The sequence below is a fragment of the Mandrillus leucophaeus genome, unplaced genomic scaffold, assembly GCF_000951045.1.
Source record: "Mandrillus leucophaeus isolate KB7577 unplaced genomic scaffold, Mleu.le_1.0 Scaffold86, whole genome shotgun sequence".
Classification (NCBI taxonomy): Eukaryota; Metazoa; Chordata; class Mammalia; order Primates; family Cercopithecidae; genus Mandrillus; species Mandrillus leucophaeus.
Window position 1 is genome coordinate 4,652,292 of NW_012109363.1, and position 18,795 is coordinate 4,671,086.

Below are 18,795 nucleotides of genomic sequence, written 5' to 3' on the forward strand. Positions count from 1 at the left end.
ATTAGAAGTAGGAAGTTTACATAAGCGTGCTTCTTAGCTTTACTTCTTATGACCATGATGTTATTACTTGAGAAATGTTAGTTGCAGTCAGATATTCTTTTAAATTCTTATGCATTAATAGTTAATTTTTTTCTCTTTGAAGAATGAAAGAGGACCACAAGGTTTTCCCCGACTTGTATGGGAGATAGTAAAAGAATACATAAGGCATCTTGAATTAGACACTATTAAGAGCAATTACCTGTTCTAGAGAATTCTTTAGCTATGTCCTGAAATGGTCTGGGTTGTTCTGTCTCACCTGTGTCTAATGTTTGTGTCTAATGTTCTTCCCAGTTGACCTGTTAGGTTTGTTAAACTGGCGTTCCAACTCCCAGAACATTAAACACAACCTAAAGAAGTTAATGGAAGTGGATGGAGGAGAGATTGTTAAGGTATGTTTATATATTCATAGTTAGAAACATACATACATACATACATACATATACCTATTATACCAATTATACCTAATTGGTTCAACATTTAAAATTAAACCATTCATTGTAAATATAAAACTTATCTACGTTGTTAAACAAGTGTGCTAGTTTTTTAAAAAATGCTATTTTAAACCTCTTTGATTTAAACCTACTTGTCCCCAGATTGCTGTGGTATCTATGAAAGCATCAAAATAACCTCTCTGTTTTTCTTATCTTCAGTTTTTGCAAGATACACTAGATGCACTTTTTAACATAATGATGGAAATGTCAGACAGTGAAACCTATGACTTCCTTGTGTTTGATGCACTGGTAAGCAGTTAAACATATTAACTAGTGTTTATTGCTGCAACTTTATAGTTTTCAATATTACACTATTATAAGTGATTGTGTGAATATCTTCTCGCATAAATATTTGTTTCCATCTCTCTGGTTATTGTGTTAGGCTGAATTCCTAGAATTACAATTAGAAACAATGACTTATATTTCAGGCCTTTATTTGTTTGTTTCCTGTTAGATCTCTCTTTTTGATATGCTCTTTCTTTTTTTTTTTTTTTTTTTTTTTTTTTTTGAGACAGAGTCTCGCTCTGTCACCCGGGCTGGAGTGCAGTGTCCGGATCTCAGCTCACTACAAGCTCCGCCTCCCGGGTTTACGCCATTCTCCTGCCTCAGCCTCCCGAGTAGCTGGGACTACAAGCGCCCGCCACCTCGCCCGGCTAGATTTTTGTATTTTTTAGTAGAGACGGGGTTTCACCGTGTTAGCCAGATGGTCTCTATCTCCTGACCTCGTGATCCGCCCGCCTCGGCCTCCCAAAGTGCTAGGATTACAGGCTTGAGCCACCGCGCCCGGCTGATATGCTCTTTCTTATTAGAGAAAATAAGATGTTTTATTTTTATTAGAAATCAGGAATCATTTTAACTCACATTAACATTGTCTGGAGGATTGTTACATGTTGTGTGTGTGTGTGCACTGGTGTGTTTATGCAAGGGAGACTGAAATCACAAGTCAGAGGTGAATCTGAGCCTCATTAGACAGAATATTCAACCCAGCAGACAATTGAGTTTGTCACACAAATCACTTAAACCTTCAACCCATTGCAAGAATTGAAATCAGAATAGGGAAAAGCGATATCAGAATCTGGGAAGGCCAGAAGTGAGGGTGGAGGGGAAGAAGCTGAAAGGCCCAAAGCAAGCATCATTTTCACCTTGGTGGGGTGAAAGTTTGGGACAGGATTTTACCTGAATGCCACAGCTGAGGAGGAAGGTCAGTTGCAGCTTTAGGGGATTCACCAGCTTGAAGAAACTAGTCAGTTTAAGAAATAATCAGAGTATTAAAGCTATGGTTTAAAATAAAGAAAACACCACCTAGTTGAGATCCAACTGGTTGGACTCGGGTTTATGGGAAAGAGAGACAGTGGTTATGGATGCGGTGGGACAAGGAAATAGATTCCTGAGGGACAGAGCAGCTGGCAGTGGGCATAGATGGAAATCCCAAATGCCCCTTGCTTTTGACCACTCTGTCTTAAGCAGGGCAGTGTGGCTAATTTTAGGTCATCTGCCTAATGGCAGTGCAAGGGAATATACAAGGGGTAATTGGGAGATGAAACTCTGGTGAAGTTGTTATTGGGGGCACTCATAGTGTACCCAGGAGAAAAATGTCATGGAATGTTTCATTAGCTGCATCCTTGGATTAGAGAAAACCCCTTTCCAGAGCCTCCTTCCTCCTGTCCCTTAGGTTACCTGGGCACCGACTCCCCTGTCTTTGAGATACCTAGTCGGCTCCCTGAGGCCGGGGATTCTAGCTTGAATGGGTTTCTTCACAGCATTTAGCACAGTGCCTGACATGTAATAGTCTCTCTATTTATGTTAAATAAATACAATCCTCAAGACTTGACATCAGCTCTGGAATGGTGGAGTGGGAATGCTGCAGAAAAGATCCGGAGAGAAAAGAAAGCACCGAGATGTTAAAATCCAGCTTATTGACAGAATACTTGGGATTGTGCAGTGCTGCTATTTCTGTTTTTCACTTTTGGCAGGTATTTATTATTTCACTGATAGGAGACATCAAGTTCCAGCATTTTAATCCTGTACTTGAAACTTACATTTACAAGCACTTCAGTGCCACTTTGGCATACGTGTAAGTATGATCTGAGGGAACTGCGTGTTGTTGGATCTTTGGATTTGTACTTTTAGGGCTGGATTGTTGAGAAACGAGAGGGACCTGTGTTCAGTAAATGTGCCTAGTAAGGCAGAACTCTATTCTAAGCTTCTTGGTGGAAAAAGGGAACCATCTAAATATTCTAACTGTGGAAAGGGGGCTAAGATCAGGGCCTTCCTTCTGGATAAGGTGAAATCTCCTTAAGAATCCGGAATAGGCCAGGCCTTGTTGCTCATACCTGCAATCCTAGCACTTTATGTGGCTAAGGCAGGAGGATTACTTGAGGCCAGGAATTCAAGACCAGCCTAGGCAACATAACGAGAACCTGTCTTTACAAAAAATTAAAAAGTTAGCCGGGTGTGGTGGCGCACACCTGTTGTCCTAGCTACTTGAGAGGCTTAGGCAAGATAATTGCTTAAGCCCATGGAGGTCAAGGCTGCGGTGAGCTGTGATCATGCCACTGCATTCCAGCCTGAGTGACAGAGCAAGACCCTGTATCTAAAAACGAAAATTTAAAAAAAAAAAAAAAAAATCAAGAGCAAAATTAATGACAAATGACCCAACTTAGGATCTTAGAGGTTGGATGTCAGTGGGATTGGCGTGGGGAATCAAGGAGATCAAACCATGAATTAAACAAGACCAAGTTTGATAGAAGAAAAGGTCGTGCCCTCAACCCTGTACCACAAATGTTTTGTAAAATGTATTACTTACAGGATATGAGAAGTTTTCTTTTTCCCGTCTTTTGCATAAGAGGCAGCGGTCTCTACCTTTTCCGTAGTGCAGCCTGCCTTCTATCATTGGTTTATGGGCCCCTGACTAAGGAAAGCAACTAAAGTCCACTCCGTATTCCTCCCCAGAGCACTCACCATGGCATCGTATGTACCTGGCACACCCACCCCGTTGCCTTCCAGTTATTGTGCAGAATGTGACAAATAGTGATAGGAATGTAGCTGGATTTGTCGATGATCTTCTTATGACAGTGGCTTAGGCCACATCATGTAGATTGCTGCCCAGTGACCTGTCAGCGAGTACGCTAGTGACGGTGGCCGTTCCACCCAGGAGCCTCACATCCAGGTGGGCGGTAGCTACAGATGAGGAAATCCCATCACTGTGATCAAACCGAGCCAAATACAGCACTCCAGGTGGTAGTAATCTGGGTTTACTTGCAAGATTCAATCAATGCTATATGTTTCCTTTTTTAAAAATAATAATTTTAAAAATAATAATTCGGCCAGGTGCTTGAACCCGGGAGGCAGAGATCATGCCGCTGCATTCCAGCCTGGGCGACAGAGAGACTCCATCTAAATAATAATAATAATTGTTATAGTTATATATATGATATATATAACTATAGCTATAATAATAATAATAGTTATTATTATAGGAAAGCTCAAAGATTCCCAGAAGGAAGGTTTAAGATGAAAATATCAGTGCCCTCCAAAGTCTAAGGGATAGCACAAAATGAAGACCATTCCTAGCCCAAAAACTCTAGAAAGACGCAAAGAGCAACCTAAAACCCCAGAACAGTTTTATCTGTTGAATACTTAGAACCATGAATGTTCCAGAGAGTCTGACTGATCTCCTCTTTCTTCACTCCATAAAGTTTCTATCTGACTCCATACTGATGGATCCCAAGGGATTGAGGCAGAATAAAAGGAATTAGGCTTCTTTTAAGTCAACTCCTGTAGGCAGGCATAATCCCTCCTTTATGGGAGCATCTGAAGATGTCAGAATTGCATACCAGAGATTAAAATATCCTAGCAATTTGGGTCACTTCGACCATTTCATTTCATAACCCTCCTGTTTAATCCCACAAAGGGAAAGAAACCTTTTCTAGTATTTCTCAGCAGAAGGGTAGTTCTAAACCTAGATGGCAGGTGAGGAAACTTAATTGGAAAAGAGTTAATTTTGCTGTTCAGGGCATATTCTAGAAGATATAATTAGTTATGACTTCTACTTCCAGTATGCCACGTTCCCCTCTTAGATAACTTACCCAAGCCTCAGAGTATCCTGTTGCTCATCGGCTTAATTTTTCTTTGTCATTCTTCTAAGGAAACTCTCCAAGGTACTGAACTTCTACGTGGCTAATGCGGATGACTCCAGCAAGACTGAATTGCTTTTTGCTGCATTGAAAGCCTTGAAGTACTTGTTTAGATTCATCATCCAATCTCGAGTGCTCTACTTGAGGTAATGTTAACTGCAGTGAAGATGTTTAGATTATGAGCTGTCACTCTGTGTAGTTTTTCCCTGACTCTGCACACTGGTGTTCAGCTCTGTGAGCAGTTAGCTCTTAGAATTGCCTTATTTCAGAGCTGCAGGGCTGAAGATGGAGGTGGGCTGTGTCTCTGTTGGAGAAGACTCACGAGAAGTTCAGCAAAATTCTGGGGCAGTTATGACCTCAGGACTTGGGGAAGCAGGTTCCTATGGCAAGATTGTACCTAATACAGCAGATGACTTCATGACAATATTGAGTGTGCAAATCTAGGATCATGATCTGCTGTCACTAGCAGAAGAAGCAGTCATCTCGGGGGAGATGTTTCCTGAGATGAGTGTTTCCTTCTTGACACTGTGCTTAGCTACCTGGGCAGCTAAGCACTAAAGATAGGATTATTCCCTGTTTGGATTTCTAGCGTAACAGTTCCATCAAAAATAGAAGAAACCACAAAAGAGCACGTACCTTTGCAGGGAACACTCACAACCCCAGTGACTTTCCTACCCTTCAGAAATAGCTGTATTTCCCAACTGTTAAAATGTGTTTCTAAGGAAGAAATAAAAGGTTTGTAGATTTAAGCATATGTATTTTTAAAAGAAACTTTGTTTATTGAAAAAAATTAAAAAAGGCAAACAACCTGCAAAAAGGTTACATATAGTACAGATGAAAGGTTAATAGCTTTTCTCAGTTAAAGCTTTTATAAATCAATAAAAGAATGATAAATAGCCAAAATAGAAAACAAAAATGGTAATTTACAAAAGAAAAATTTAAATGGTCAATACATTAAAAAAAATTTCATACTATCAAAAGAATTTTGGTACACACACATGCATACACACACATGCACACATACCATCTTTTACCTATACATTTGAAAAAGGTTAAAAATCTTTGTCCTTTGATGATATTGGGCAAAAATTGGCCCTGTATTTCAATTTTGATGCTAATGGAGATATAAATTCTTCAAGATAAAAATAGACAGTATGAATAAAAACAAAAAAGAAAAATCTTAAGGAAAGGAAAAAGTGTCACATTTGTCCAGTAATACCTCATCTAGAAATGTATCTAATAGAAAAAAAAAATCTATCAGGTATGACAAAAATGAACGTGCAAGTATGTACATTCAGTCATTTCAAATGTAGGGTATGTTAATGAGGAAAGAGGACCATGATAGATTCTATTTTTTTTTTTTTGAGACAGGGTCTCGCTCTGTTTCCCAGGCTGGAGTGCAGTGGTGTGATCTCGGCTCACTGCAACCTCCACCTCCACCTCACAGGTTCAAGAGATTCTCCTGCTGCAGCCTCCCGAGTAGCTGGGACTACAGGCGCATACCACCACGCCCAGCTAATTGTTTCATATTTTTAGTAGAGATGGGTTTTCACATGTTAGCCAGGATGATCTCCATCTCCTGACCTCATGATCCCCTCACCTTGGCCTCCCAAAGTGCTGGGATTACAGACGTGAGCCACTGCTCCTGGCCCAATAGATTCTTAAATGATAAAACAAACGTGTAAAGCATGAGTACAGTATGATCTTCCTTTTAAAATAATACGGATTTGAAATATGTATAGTGAAGAAGACTGGATAGATAACATACTAAAGTGTTTTTTGTTGTTGTTGTTTCTTTAGAGTTTTTTAGGGTTTTTTGTTTTTGTTTTTGAAACAGGGTCTGGCTCTGTCACCCAGGCGAGAGTGCAGTGGCACGGTCTCAGGTCACTGCACTCTGCTTCCCAGGCTTAAGCAATCCTTTCACCTCAGTCCACCAAGTAGCTGGGACCAAAGGTGTGCACCACCATGCCCAGCTAATTTTTATATTTTATGTACAGACAGGGTCTGTCTGTGTCACCCAGTCTGGTCTCAAACTCCTGGGCTCAAGGGACCTGCCCATCTCTGCCTCCCAAAGGGCTGGAATTACAGGCGTGAGCCACCATGCCCAGCCTGAAATGTCAATAGTACAAAAACTTCGAGTGACAGGCTTGTAATTTTTTTTTTCATTCTTTATATTTTTATTCTTTTAGCATTTTAGTTATATTTATTATTATATTTTTATTTCTATTTTTTATATTCTTTTTGATTTTTAAATGAATATATACTTTTCTAATTGTTTTTTTAAAACGTTTAATGACTTTAAAACCCACCTGGCTGAATGACCATTCCTCCTTCCCAGGTAGAAGTGAGCAGTATTTTCCCCACACATACTTTATGCACAGTCTCTGTATTTGCTTTCTTTTCAGAAGGTCTTCTTTTGGCAGGGCGTGGTGGCTCATGCCTGTAATCCCAGCACTTTGGGAGGCCGAGGTGGGTGGATCACAAGGTCAGGAGTTCGAGACAGCCTGGCCAATATGGTGAAACCCCGTCTCTACTAAAAATACAAAAATTAGCCAGGCGTGGTGGTGGGCACCTGCAGTCCCAGCTACTCAGGAGGCTGAGACAGGAGAATCACTTGAACCCGAGAGGCAGAGGTTATAGTGAGCCGAGATTGGACCATTGCACTCCAGCCTGGGTGACACAGCAAGACTCCATCTCAAAAAAAAGAAGGTCTTCTTTTAAAGTTGGTTCATTATATTTTCCATTTACGGTACATTTCCATATATTGAGAATGGTTGGGGCATGGGGTGTTCTACCAAGGGAACATCCTCTTACCCAAAAGTTTGTTTGTATAGTAAACCCTGATGTCCAAAAATCAGTATCACCTTTAAACTACAGAAAGAAAACCTCAGTGTGAAATTAAAATGTATTTTCTTATGGATTCACTAGTTCATTTCCTCCTCATTTGTCAAAGCACATCAGAGCCCTCATTCTAGACACCAGATAGGACAGTAAAGGATGGTGAGTGTGGAAAATGAAAGGTTAGGGCGACAGAGGACCCATGAAATTGACTAGGAGAGTTGCTTCATTGCACCTCATCTGTGACGGCCTGCGTGTGGTTGCTTTTCCCTTATATGTTATTAAAGAAGAGCCTGAGCTGGGGAAGAGACTGGCAATGTGCGTCCTCTGGTTGCTTAGATTTAATGATCACTTCAGTGCACTGGCCATGTCTGGAGGCTGCAGTGATGTGTCACCTGGTCCCTGGTCCCCCTGTTGCCTTCATCAGAGTTTAAATCTCTCTTATGAGCTCATTACCTGACTGGAGTTCACCTCAATCAGCAAAACACCAAGAAGAAATTGTAAATTGCCCCAAATAGGATGTTGAGAAGCTTGATCTTAATCCCTCAGCTCCCTACCATTAGTACTTAAAAAAAAAAAATTAAGTCACCTACGTAGAGTGCCAAGTGTTCTGCATTGGTGCAGGGCTTTTGCAGCATATGTGACCAGGCTCCCACTGTGATGGTGTGTGTGGGTTCCATGCAGTTCAGGGAGGCAAGGAGTAAAGAAATCACCCTGTAAATGAGGGCAGTGTTGGAGTGGTGGAGCCAACAGGGAAGGCTGCCTGAGCTGAACTGAGTGGAGGAGGAGGTGGTATCATGTGAGCTGAGACGGAAAGATGAAGAAGCGGCCTCCAGAGATGTCAGGAAAGGGTTAGTGGAAGCAGGACCTGCCCCAGGCAGGGACCTATGGGGCACCAAGCATGGATGCATGAGGAGTAACGAGAATCCAGTGTCAGGAGAGAGAGCGGGAGTGGCCAGCAAATAATAAATGATGCGGGGCCTTGTAGTCCATAGTGAGGAGCTTGGATTTTATTCCAGGTGTAGTGGGAAGCCACTGGGGGATGACTAGGGAAGTAATAAAATCTGGCTTATATTTTAAATGATCATCTCATCTCCCACATGGAAAATGGATTATCAAAGGCTAAAGGTAGAAGCCAGTGACCACTTTGAGAGGCCATTGTGGTTCAAGTGTGAGACACTCCAGCCCCATCTCAGAGGCAGAGGGAGAGAATGGACTGATTCGAGCTTGTAGGATTTCCTGTTGGGTTTGATGGGGCAATGAGAGAAAGGGAAGAAGCATAGATAACATCTAGGTTTGGGGTGGATCTAGGTTCGAGGCGGTGCTGTTTGCTGACATTTGGAATACTTAGAGTTGAGCAGGGAAATCAAGTGAGTTCTGTTGTAGGTGTGTTAATTTTTAGATACTTTGGGGACTAAATTGCAAATAAAGTTCTTTTCTAGTTCTGTAAAATGGATGAATTGAGAATTACCATTAACTGTCTGATTAACTATCTCAGTGAAGTTCATATTCTTTGGGTACTATGGGTATAGGTGAATGGAGGGGACGAATTTAAACATACGTGTGTGTGTTTGAGTGTGTGCATGAAATTCTGAATTCAAACCATCCTATTCTTGACCAGTTAATGGTGAAATTGCCACCTATTATATGTGCATATGCACTTTCATTTGGGACTTTTGTGTTTCTTGGACAGTGCCCAAATATCTCTTGATTTCTACTTAAGAGAAAGAACCCACTTTTGAGTTGATGGATAGATCTTTTGAAGACAAGTATAGTACTTCAAAGAAGGCAAGCACGTATCAGTGAAGACTAAGGGGTCTTGTCCTGGAAGGCCCTTGTGATAGAGCAGGCCAGCATCAGCATGGGCAGTTCAGTGGCTAGACTGGAACAAATGGTTTTGTAGGCTGGGCTGGGCATCAGAGCCTTTCTGGGTTCAGCAGCTTCTCTAACCCATTGCCCGAAACTTCAGATGACTGGGGCTTGATTAGGTGAGTCAGAATGATTAGGGGGATACAGTGAAGGAGAAGTCGGGGAGGCAACAAATCTATTTTAAAATTTCTTTTAACAATGGAAAGTCCAACTGCTTTTCTCTTTTCCCTGTTAAGATTTTATGGCCAGAGCAAAGATGGAGATGAGTTTAATGATTCAATCCGCCAGTTATTTCTTGCTTTCAATATGCTGATGGACAGGCCTCTGGAGGAAGCCGTCAAGATCAAGGTCAGCCTGGAGTCATCATGGGTAACTCTTCTTAGGCTGTGGTAATGATGTTTTGGGACCACTTCGAATTGGCCATATCATGGGGGAGAAACAGAATGAATCATGGTTCCTGGATAGCTTATGAATTTTAGTGTGATTTACAGAAAATAAAGGGAAAAAAACCAGCCCATTTTAACTTCTACAGATGCTCGTATTTTCAAATGTCAGTTTGCCAAGGATATGCTACCCAATTAGACATCCCTTGAAAGGCCATTGTGAACCCTGTTTGACCCCATGATTTCAGCAAACTGATCCCAATGCTACTATAGGTGACAATTTTTTTTATTTTTTGTCCCTCATTTTACCTGGAAGTATAAAGTCACCGTCTTTGTTATCATAATTTAAAAAATATATGAAATATATAATCCCTGAAGACTCAAATGTGAACTTTACTATTAATATTTATTTTTTGCTCTTTATGGCCATGTTGTGAGAGAGACTTCAAGAATTTAACCACCTCCTGGCCAGGCGCGGTTGCTCACGCCTGTAATCCCAGCACTTTGGGTGGCCGAGGCGGGCGGATCACAAGGTCAGGAGATCGAGATCATCCTGGCTAACACGGCTCTACTAAAAATACAAAAAAATTAGCTGGGCATGGTGGCGGTTGTCTGTATTCCCAGCTACTCGGGAGGCTGAGGCAGGAGAATGGCGTGAACCTGGGAGGCAGAGCTTGCAGTGAGCCGAGATAGCGCCACTGCACTCCAGCCTGGGCGACAGAGCGAGACTCCGTCTCAAAAAAAAAAAAAAAAAAAGAATTTAACCACCTCCTTAGGCAGAGAAATGAACTCCAAGTGGACAGAGCCTGCTGGCAGTAGAAACCAGAAAGCTGTATCCCCTGGCATCTTCAGGAAAAGCATTTTAGGAGATCGTGTAGAGCAATGCCAGCTTTCCTTTTTAATGTAAGGGCATCTGTATCCAGTTCCCTATTTAAGTTTCAAGCACAGCCTTTTCTTCCTGGGATGAAGCAGTAAATGCTGGATTTGTCTTGCCTGGCAACTGAATTTGCCTTTGGTGTTTTTCTTACAGGGGGCAGCTTTGAAGTACCTTCCTAGCATAATTAATGACGTCAAACTTGTATTTGATCCTGTTGAGCTCAGGTAAATAGCCAAACAAAATTTTGTTCCTTAACTCTAACAGAGAAACAGCTCCCCTGCTTGGCTGGAGCCTGGGCTGCTATACCTGGCTTTTATTTTTCTAAGAAGTATTAACTGAATACCTTTTGGTGCTCAGTTCTGTGGAAGATGCAAAAGAACAACCAAAACCTGCACTGAGAGAGGTTTGCACTTTCTCTGGGAAAACAAGACATGCAGACATGAAATAGACTACAAAAGATAGTGTATAATAACGTGCTTCCATCCCTACCCCTAAGTATCCCAGCAGTGCCAAGTCAGACTACAGTCAACATGAGAGTAGAGTTAGCCAAGAAAGCCATTTTCACAAAGGCGGGACTGGAAAGCGATGATGGACAAGGGTGTTCTTTGGCAATGTAAATACTCAGCTCTAAGGCAGAGCCCTCCAGTAAGTGAGGATAGAGTCTCCCTTGCTGCCATGTCATAAACTCTCAGGTCATTTTGTAATTTCCATGTAAATGTCTCCATGCCCGTATCTCAGAGTGGAGGAGAAAAGTTTATAACAATGCCTTCAGCTTGGCAGAACGAAGACACTCCTAACCCTGTGGTTTCTCTTCCAGTGTGCTCTTCTGCAAATTCATTCAAAGCATTCCTGACAACCAGCTGGTTCGGCAGAAACTTAACTGCATGACCAAGATAGTAGAGAGTGCTCTTTTTCGACAGTCAGGTAAGTCTCTTTCAATAATTGCTGCGTAAGGTCGCAGTGAGCCGAGATCATACCATTGCACTCCAGCCTGGGTGACAGAGCACGACTCCATCTCAAAGGATTAAACAAACTGCTGTGTGCTGAAATGCCAGCCCCATTTCTGCAGTTAACACTTGAGCTTTGCTTTTTTTTTCTTTTAAGATGGAGTCTCGCTCTCTTGCCTAGGCTGGAGTGCAGTGGCGCCATCTCGGCTCACTGCAACCTCCCCCTCCCAGGTTCTAGTGATTCTCCTGCCTCAGCCTCCTGAGTAGCTGGGATTACAGGTGCACACCACCACACCCAGCTCATTTTTTTTTTTTAATATTTTTGGTAAAGATGGGGTTTCACCATGTTGGCCAGGCTGGCCTCAAACTCCTGACCTCAAGTGATCCGCCCACCTTGGCCTCCCAGAGTGCTGGGATGACAGGTGTGAGCCACCGTGCCAGTCAGCACTTGACTTTTCTTTTTAAAAAATGTTGGCTGGGCGCGATGGCCTAAGCCTGTAATCCCAGCACTCTGGGAGGCCAAGGTGGGCGGATCACAAGGTCAGGAGATCGAGACCATCCTGGCTAACATGGTGAAACCCCGTCTCTACTAAAAAATACAAAAAAAAAACTAGCCGGGCAAGGTGGCGGACGCCTGTAGTCCCAGCTACTCGGGAGGCTGAGGCAGGAGAATGGTGTAAACCCTGGAGGCAGAGCTTGCAGTGAGCTGAGATCCAGCCCACTGCACTCCAGCCTGGGCGACAGAGCAAGACTCCATCTCAAAAAAAAAAAAAAAAAATGTCATTAATATCCTTGCCAGTTGTTTGCTGGTATGTAAGGACCTCCTCGGAGAGCAGTTTTAAGGAGATTCTAAAGTAAACTTAGTATTTCCAGCAGTTCCTAAAAGAGCAAAATCATGTGTTCTTTAATCTTTAATTAGAACAATCTGCAAGAGGTTCATTAATTAGAGAATTTTGTCTTTAAAACAGGAACCTCAGGAAGCAACAAGCAAGTAGGAAAAAGATGACCCTTTTAAAAGAAATTCTTCTTTAACTTATACTTATTGCATGACCTTAAAAACCAGGGGATAGGGAAGCAGCAATGTGCTGGATCCCACAGGAGAACTGGTTACATGCATCCCTTCTCAACTCCACATTCAGTGATATCACATTAGTAGCTAGAAATTGACATGGTGGAAGGATTTACACCAGGTACACCAGGGAAATCGGCAAACGTGATAAAGCAAGCCTTTTCTTTTCTTTTCTTTCCTTTTTTTTGAGATGGAGTCTCGCTCTGTTGCCCAGGCTGGAGTGCAGTGGCACAATCTTGAGTCACTGCAACCTCTACTTCCCTGGTTCAAGCGATTCTCCTGCCTCAGCCTCCCATGTAGCTGGGACTACAGGTGTGTGCCACCATACCCGGCTAATTCTTTTTTGTAATTTTAGTAGAGCTGGAGTTTCACCATGTTGGCCAACTGGTCTCAAACTCCTGACCTCAGGCGATCCACCTGCCTTGGCCTCCCAGAGTGCTGGGATTTTAGGCGTGAGCCTCCGCACCCGGCCAAGCCTTTTCTTTAGGGGGTAGGTTGGTGGAAGCCAGATGACTAGTATTCTGCTGGGAGAGGAGTGGGGCATGGAGGGAAAAAACTCTTACACTGATAAAATACTTTTCACTTTGTAAGTAGAGTCTAGGAAGTAGCCACCAAGTATTTCTGTCCCAAAGCTGGTATTAAACAGGAGGTCCAGCACCTGGGCCTTCCCAATAAACTCAAGACTTGCTAGAGTGAGGCAGCTGCGGAGACTTCTTTTGGTCTCCGTGGTCAGGGGCTCAGAGAGGGTGACCTCATGTTATGTATGTATATTGCCTGGAGATCTGAAGACAAGCAGGACTCCTCAGTGTTGGAATTGAGTGGATCATTGGTGGGAGAGCCTTCCTGGCCTTGTCCCTGGCTAGTTACGTAACTGGACAAATGAGTGACCTTCTACAAGTCTCAGCTTCCAGTTCTGTGAAAGGAAGGACTTGAGCTAGATCGTATCAGTAGCCTCCTTGGGCTCTGATATTTTCTGACCCTATGAATTTGCACTTAGAAATTGCAAATGTTCCTAAGACACAATTGGGGGTAGAGGTAATGCCTGCCAAAAGCTAGTGAATGCTCTTAAGTAGAAAACATTTATTACCAAAGTAAATTATTACTAAACATTTTAATATGCTTTGATAACTTTTTAAGGATACAGAAAAGGTAATTGAGATAGTAAGGATAAGGTGTTTGAGCAGAAGAGCAAGCATGCACTCGATAGTTCTAATTAGAGTGTGATCACTGTTACCAGTCATTTCTGTAGCATTCAGAGTACCTGAATTCATTATAAAATGTGTTACAATAGCAAAGATCTCAGAAGACATAATATGTCATATCTTACTTTCTGAAATCCACATGCCTGCACAGACATGAGCAGAATGTCATTGAAATGTGCTAGGGAAGCTTAGTATTTATAGGAACTTCTTTCAGTACATTTTCTCCATTAGGTGAAAAAAATTTTGAAAAAAAATTTATAACTTGTTTTGGTTTTATTTGTTTCATATGACCTCAATTTCATGTATTAGATTGGCATTTTTAAAAGCTAGAGAAATTGTTAAATAATTTAAACATTTTGCTAAGTTCCCACCTTTACCTGTGGGAAGGGTCATTTTCTTAGTTTGTATAATCCAGTTGCAAAGGCGAAGTTCTTTTTTTTTTTTTTTTTTAATTCATTCATCTGCAAACTGAACAAGAGTGGAGTTCTACACCTACAACCAGGTGTTCCTGGGTGAGCTGGAGGGGCTGCCTTCCTGCAGGGCTGGAAGGCAGGGCTGCAGAGCTTAGAGCTGGTGGTACTGGAGAGCGTTGCAGAAAGGAGACAGGCGGTTCAGGAGGTGGCACTGCTGCGTGTGAGCTGTGTGTGTTTTCCTTCTCAGAGTGCAGAGAAGTGCTGCTGCCGCTGCTGACAGACCAGCTCAGTGGCCAGTTAGATGACAACTCCAGCAAGCCTGACCACGAGGCAAGCTCGCAGCTTCTGAGCAACATCCTGGAGGTGCTGGACAGGAAGGATGTGGTGAGTTGAGTCATCACTGATGCTGCACGGAGCTCACACTGGCCCCTTTGCACCAGACAGGAGTGACTCCATGGCCTTCCTATTCTCAGGTAGTTTCCAACTCAGGTATTAGGGCAGGCTGTGCCCATTTTAGAGATAATTAGGGAGGCCAGAGCCTCCAGTGCAAAGTCAGATTACTGCTGGGACCTTCCACAGGCTGATTTTCCTGGCTTGCCTGGTGTGCCCACTATTGAGATCCCTGTGACTATTCTTAAGAATCAAAGACCTGACTGGGCATAGTGGCTCAGGCCTGTAATCCCAGCACTTTGGGAGGCCAAGTCAGGAGGATCACTTGAGCCCAGGAGTTCAAGACCGACCAGCCTGGGCAACTTAGTAAGACTTTGTCTCTCTAAAAAAAATAAAATAAAATAATAATAATAATTAAGAAATAAAGAATCAAAGGCCTTTCTGTTTTTATGTGGAAACCTCTTCCTTCTTATCCTCTGATGCCTAACAACCAGTTATTTCTGAGCGGCTGAGAAGTTCTCATTTCCATATCCTCTTGGACATTGACGCTTTCTCTGGAACCTAGTGGAAATGATGTTTTCTCATCTTGCGTTTTCTCTGTGACCTGGCCCCCATCACTCTTGAAAACATAGGGCTAAGGCCAGGCGCAGTGGCTCATGCCTGTAATCCCAGCACTTTGGGAGGCCAGGGTGGGCAGATCACAAGGTAAGGAGATCGAAACCAACCTGGCTAACATGGTGAAACCCCATCTCTACTAAAAATACCAAAATTAGCTGGGCATGGTAACCCGCGCCTGTAATCCCAGCCACTTGGGAGGCCAAGGCAGGAGAATCCCTTGAACCTGGGAGGCAGTGAGCCAAGATTGTGCAACTGCACTCCAGCCTGGGAAACAGAGTGAGACTCCATCTCAAAAAAAAAAAAAAAAAAAAAAAAGAAAACACTGAACCTGTCTGGATTCACCATGTCTTAGAAATAGTACAGCCCATAGGCCTAGCAGAGCCCCCACACAGGAAGCTGGAGAACTTTGCAGAATGTGTTCACTCGAACAGTTGAGGGCTGAGGAAAAAAAAGGTATCTTGCCGCAAATTATACTCACCACGTCTGTGGTGGTTTCGTGGCACAGGTGTTCCCACAGAACAGGAAAACCACTCTTTGTCTTCACCTAAACTCTTTATCTTTCCAGTATCTTGGGATTCTGTTCTACCAAAGGATAAGAATACTACACCTTTTCCCATAGCCAAACTGTTAGTTCACCTGTCAGGGTCCACCACCATTTGAACACAGCCCACCTTTTCTCGTGCTCATGGTTTGCACTGGGAAGTCTACATTTCTGTGAATGCATACTCAGAAGTATGTGAGGGTACCACTGCCATCTCTAGCTACTCCCCCAATCTCTGTCCCTCCACTTCCCTAAGCCCCTGTAGCCCACTTACTCTTTGCACTGCTCACTTGATATGTATTCATTATGATCATTCCCCCTTTTTAAATTAAGTATGTTTATAGAAACCACATTATAAAATGGAATACGTTTTCCCAAAGCAACTGGAGATTTTGTTCCTAACCAAGGACTTTGCACCAAAATCATAAATGTGATCAATCATGTCATAAACACAATACTTTTAAAAAAGTAACTCTTATAACTCAGTAATTCCTTAATATAATACAGTAAAGCTCCACGCCCTATGAATTTGGCAACAATGTGTCTGGCACATTGGTTTAGCCAGGGATCCAGTGTTCTAGAAATCGTATGTTTATGATCCACAGTTAATGTGAAACACAGGAATCGGAGCATTGGATTCTAGTCCCAATATTACCACTCTGTAGCTATTTGTCCTCAGGCAAATATCTCAGTGCCTCAGTTTCCTAGTCTAGTCCGTTGTATGTAGGAATTGTTCTAGATGACCTCTTAGGTCTCTTCCACTTCTGACCCTATTTTTTAATATGTAACATCTCTACCAACCTTCTCACCACCCAGAAAGACTCTTTGGAAATGACTTGAATGTGTTTAAATCCTGTGCAAGGATATTTAAATTAACTTTTTATTTATTTTGGTCTTCCCAATATTATGTTCCCTGTAATGAGCAGAGACAGTCAAAATTATCGATCTTGGAGCTTTGGTAAAGTAGTAAGTTCGATCATTTTTGTCCATCATGGTGGTACTTTTTTTTCCTCCATATACATTTTGAAATATTGTGCACTAGCTCAATTATCTCTTCCCTTGTCCTCTCATCTCCTTAGTTAATTTAAAGCTCTAATTACTGACATTTGTTCTTCCTGCGTTTTGTTTTATTTTTTTAAACATTGCAGGATTCCCTCCTCTCCCTACAGCTCTGTTTTGGAATTGTCCTCTTTCTTTCAAGTCCAGCTGCAGGAAGCGCCTCTGTGAAGCTGTCTCTGGTGTGGTCCTGCCAAATTCTACTCATTGTTTCCATGCTCTCCTTGAGTTTCTTTTGAGGATTTTATCACTTCGTATACTGAGTTGTGAATGCAGCTCACAAATCCTTGGGAAGCTGCTCTTATGCTCCAGGCACTGGGATCGGCTAGGACTATGGCAGTGAACTAGAGAAGCAAGCACCCTACCCCCAGGAGCGCACCTTCTAGGGGATCCTTGTGTTATACTTATTTAAATGTATGTCCTGGCCGGGTGCAGTGGCTCACGCCTGTAATCCCAGCACTTTGGGAGTTCGAGACGGGTGGATCACGAGATCAGGAGTTCGAGACCAGACTGACCAACATGGTAAAACCCCATCTCTACTAAAAATACAAAAATTAGCTGGGCTTGGTGGTGCACACCTGTAACCCCAGCTACTCAGGAGGCTGAGGCAGGAGAATTGCTTGAACCCAGGAGACAGAGGTTGCAGTGAGCCAAGATTGCGCCACTGCCCTCCAGCCTGGGCAATAGAGTGAGACTCAGTCTCAAAAAAAAAAAAAAAATTTATGTGCCACTCACCCCCACCTCCACAATAGAAATCTCTAAAGGCTCAGAGGAGCCTTATTCATTTCATACCTCCCCACAGGGCACAGCATGTGACCTGCACAACTATTTAGGGCCACACTAAGGAAATGCTATGTAAATGGAGTGAAAGCAGCATCTCCTGGAGAGGCTGATTTTATGAATCACTTTCATTCAGGGAAATGGGAAACAAGTAAATGACTAATAAAAAGTGAAGGAGGGAGAGAAGAAGGAAGGGACAGAGGGAAGCAGAGAGGGAGGGTGGACCTGAAATACTTGATACTGTAATAAAAATACATATAGCCATACCATAATTAAGAAATCAAAAAACAATAGATGTTGGCATGGGGGTGGTGAAAAGGGAACGCTGTTACACTGTTGTAACAGTTGTAAATTAGTACAACAACTATGAAAAACAGTATAGAGATTCCTTAAAGAACTAAGAGTAGAACTACCATTCAATCCAGCATTCCCACTCCTGGGCATCTACCCAAAGGGAAATAAGTCATTATATGAAAAAGACACATGCATGTGCATGTTTATAGCAGCACAATTTGCAATAGCAAAGATATGAAACCCACCTAAGTGCCCATTGACCAATGAGTGGATAAAGTGTGGTATATATGCATCATGGAATACTACTCACTCATAAAAAGGAACAAAATAACGTCTTTTGCAATAACTTAGGTGGAGATGGAGGCCATTATTCTAAGTGAAGTAACTCAAGAATGGAAAACCAAATATTACATGTTCTCACTTACAAGTGGGAGCTAAGCTATGAGACTGCAAAGGTTTAAGAGTGATACAATGTGGCCGGGGGCGGTGGCTCACGCCTGTAATCCCAGCACTTTGGGAGGCCGAGGTGGGCGGATCACAAGGTCAGGAGATAGAGACTATCCTGACTAACACGGTGAAACCCTGTCTCTACTAAAAATACAAAAAATTAGCCTGGCGTGGTGGTGGGCGCCTGTAGTCCCAGCTACTTGGGAGGCTGAGGCAGGAGAATGGTGTGAACTCAGGAGGCAGAGCTGGCAGTGAGCCGAGATCGCGCCACTGCACTCCAGCCTGGGCGACAGAGCGAGACTCCGTCTCAAAAAAAAAAAAAAAAGAGTGATACCATGGATACAATGGACTTGGTGAACTTTCTGGGGAAAAGCTAGGAGGTGAGTGAGGGATAAAAGACTACGC

General features: G+C 42.7%; 1 protein-coding gene across 1 annotated transcript in view; it reads left to right on the forward strand.

The window, feature by feature from the left end:
* DOCK5 (dedicator of cytokinesis 5) overlaps positions 1-18,795 on the forward strand; it is a 175,423-nt gene that overhangs the window by 95,205 nt on the left and 61,423 nt on the right. The window contains exons 18-25 of the mRNA XM_011968854.1: positions 331-428; positions 690-779; positions 2,504-2,604; positions 4,678-4,812; positions 9,610-9,721; positions 10,787-10,857; positions 11,451-11,557; positions 14,512-14,648. Coding sequence (XP_011824244.1) covers positions 331-428; positions 690-779; positions 2,504-2,604; positions 4,678-4,812; positions 9,610-9,721; positions 10,787-10,857; positions 11,451-11,557; positions 14,512-14,648 — 851 coding nt within the window. The remainder of the gene's footprint in view (positions 1-330; positions 429-689; positions 780-2,503; positions 2,605-4,677; positions 4,813-9,609; positions 9,722-10,786; positions 10,858-11,450; positions 11,558-14,511; positions 14,649-18,795) is intronic.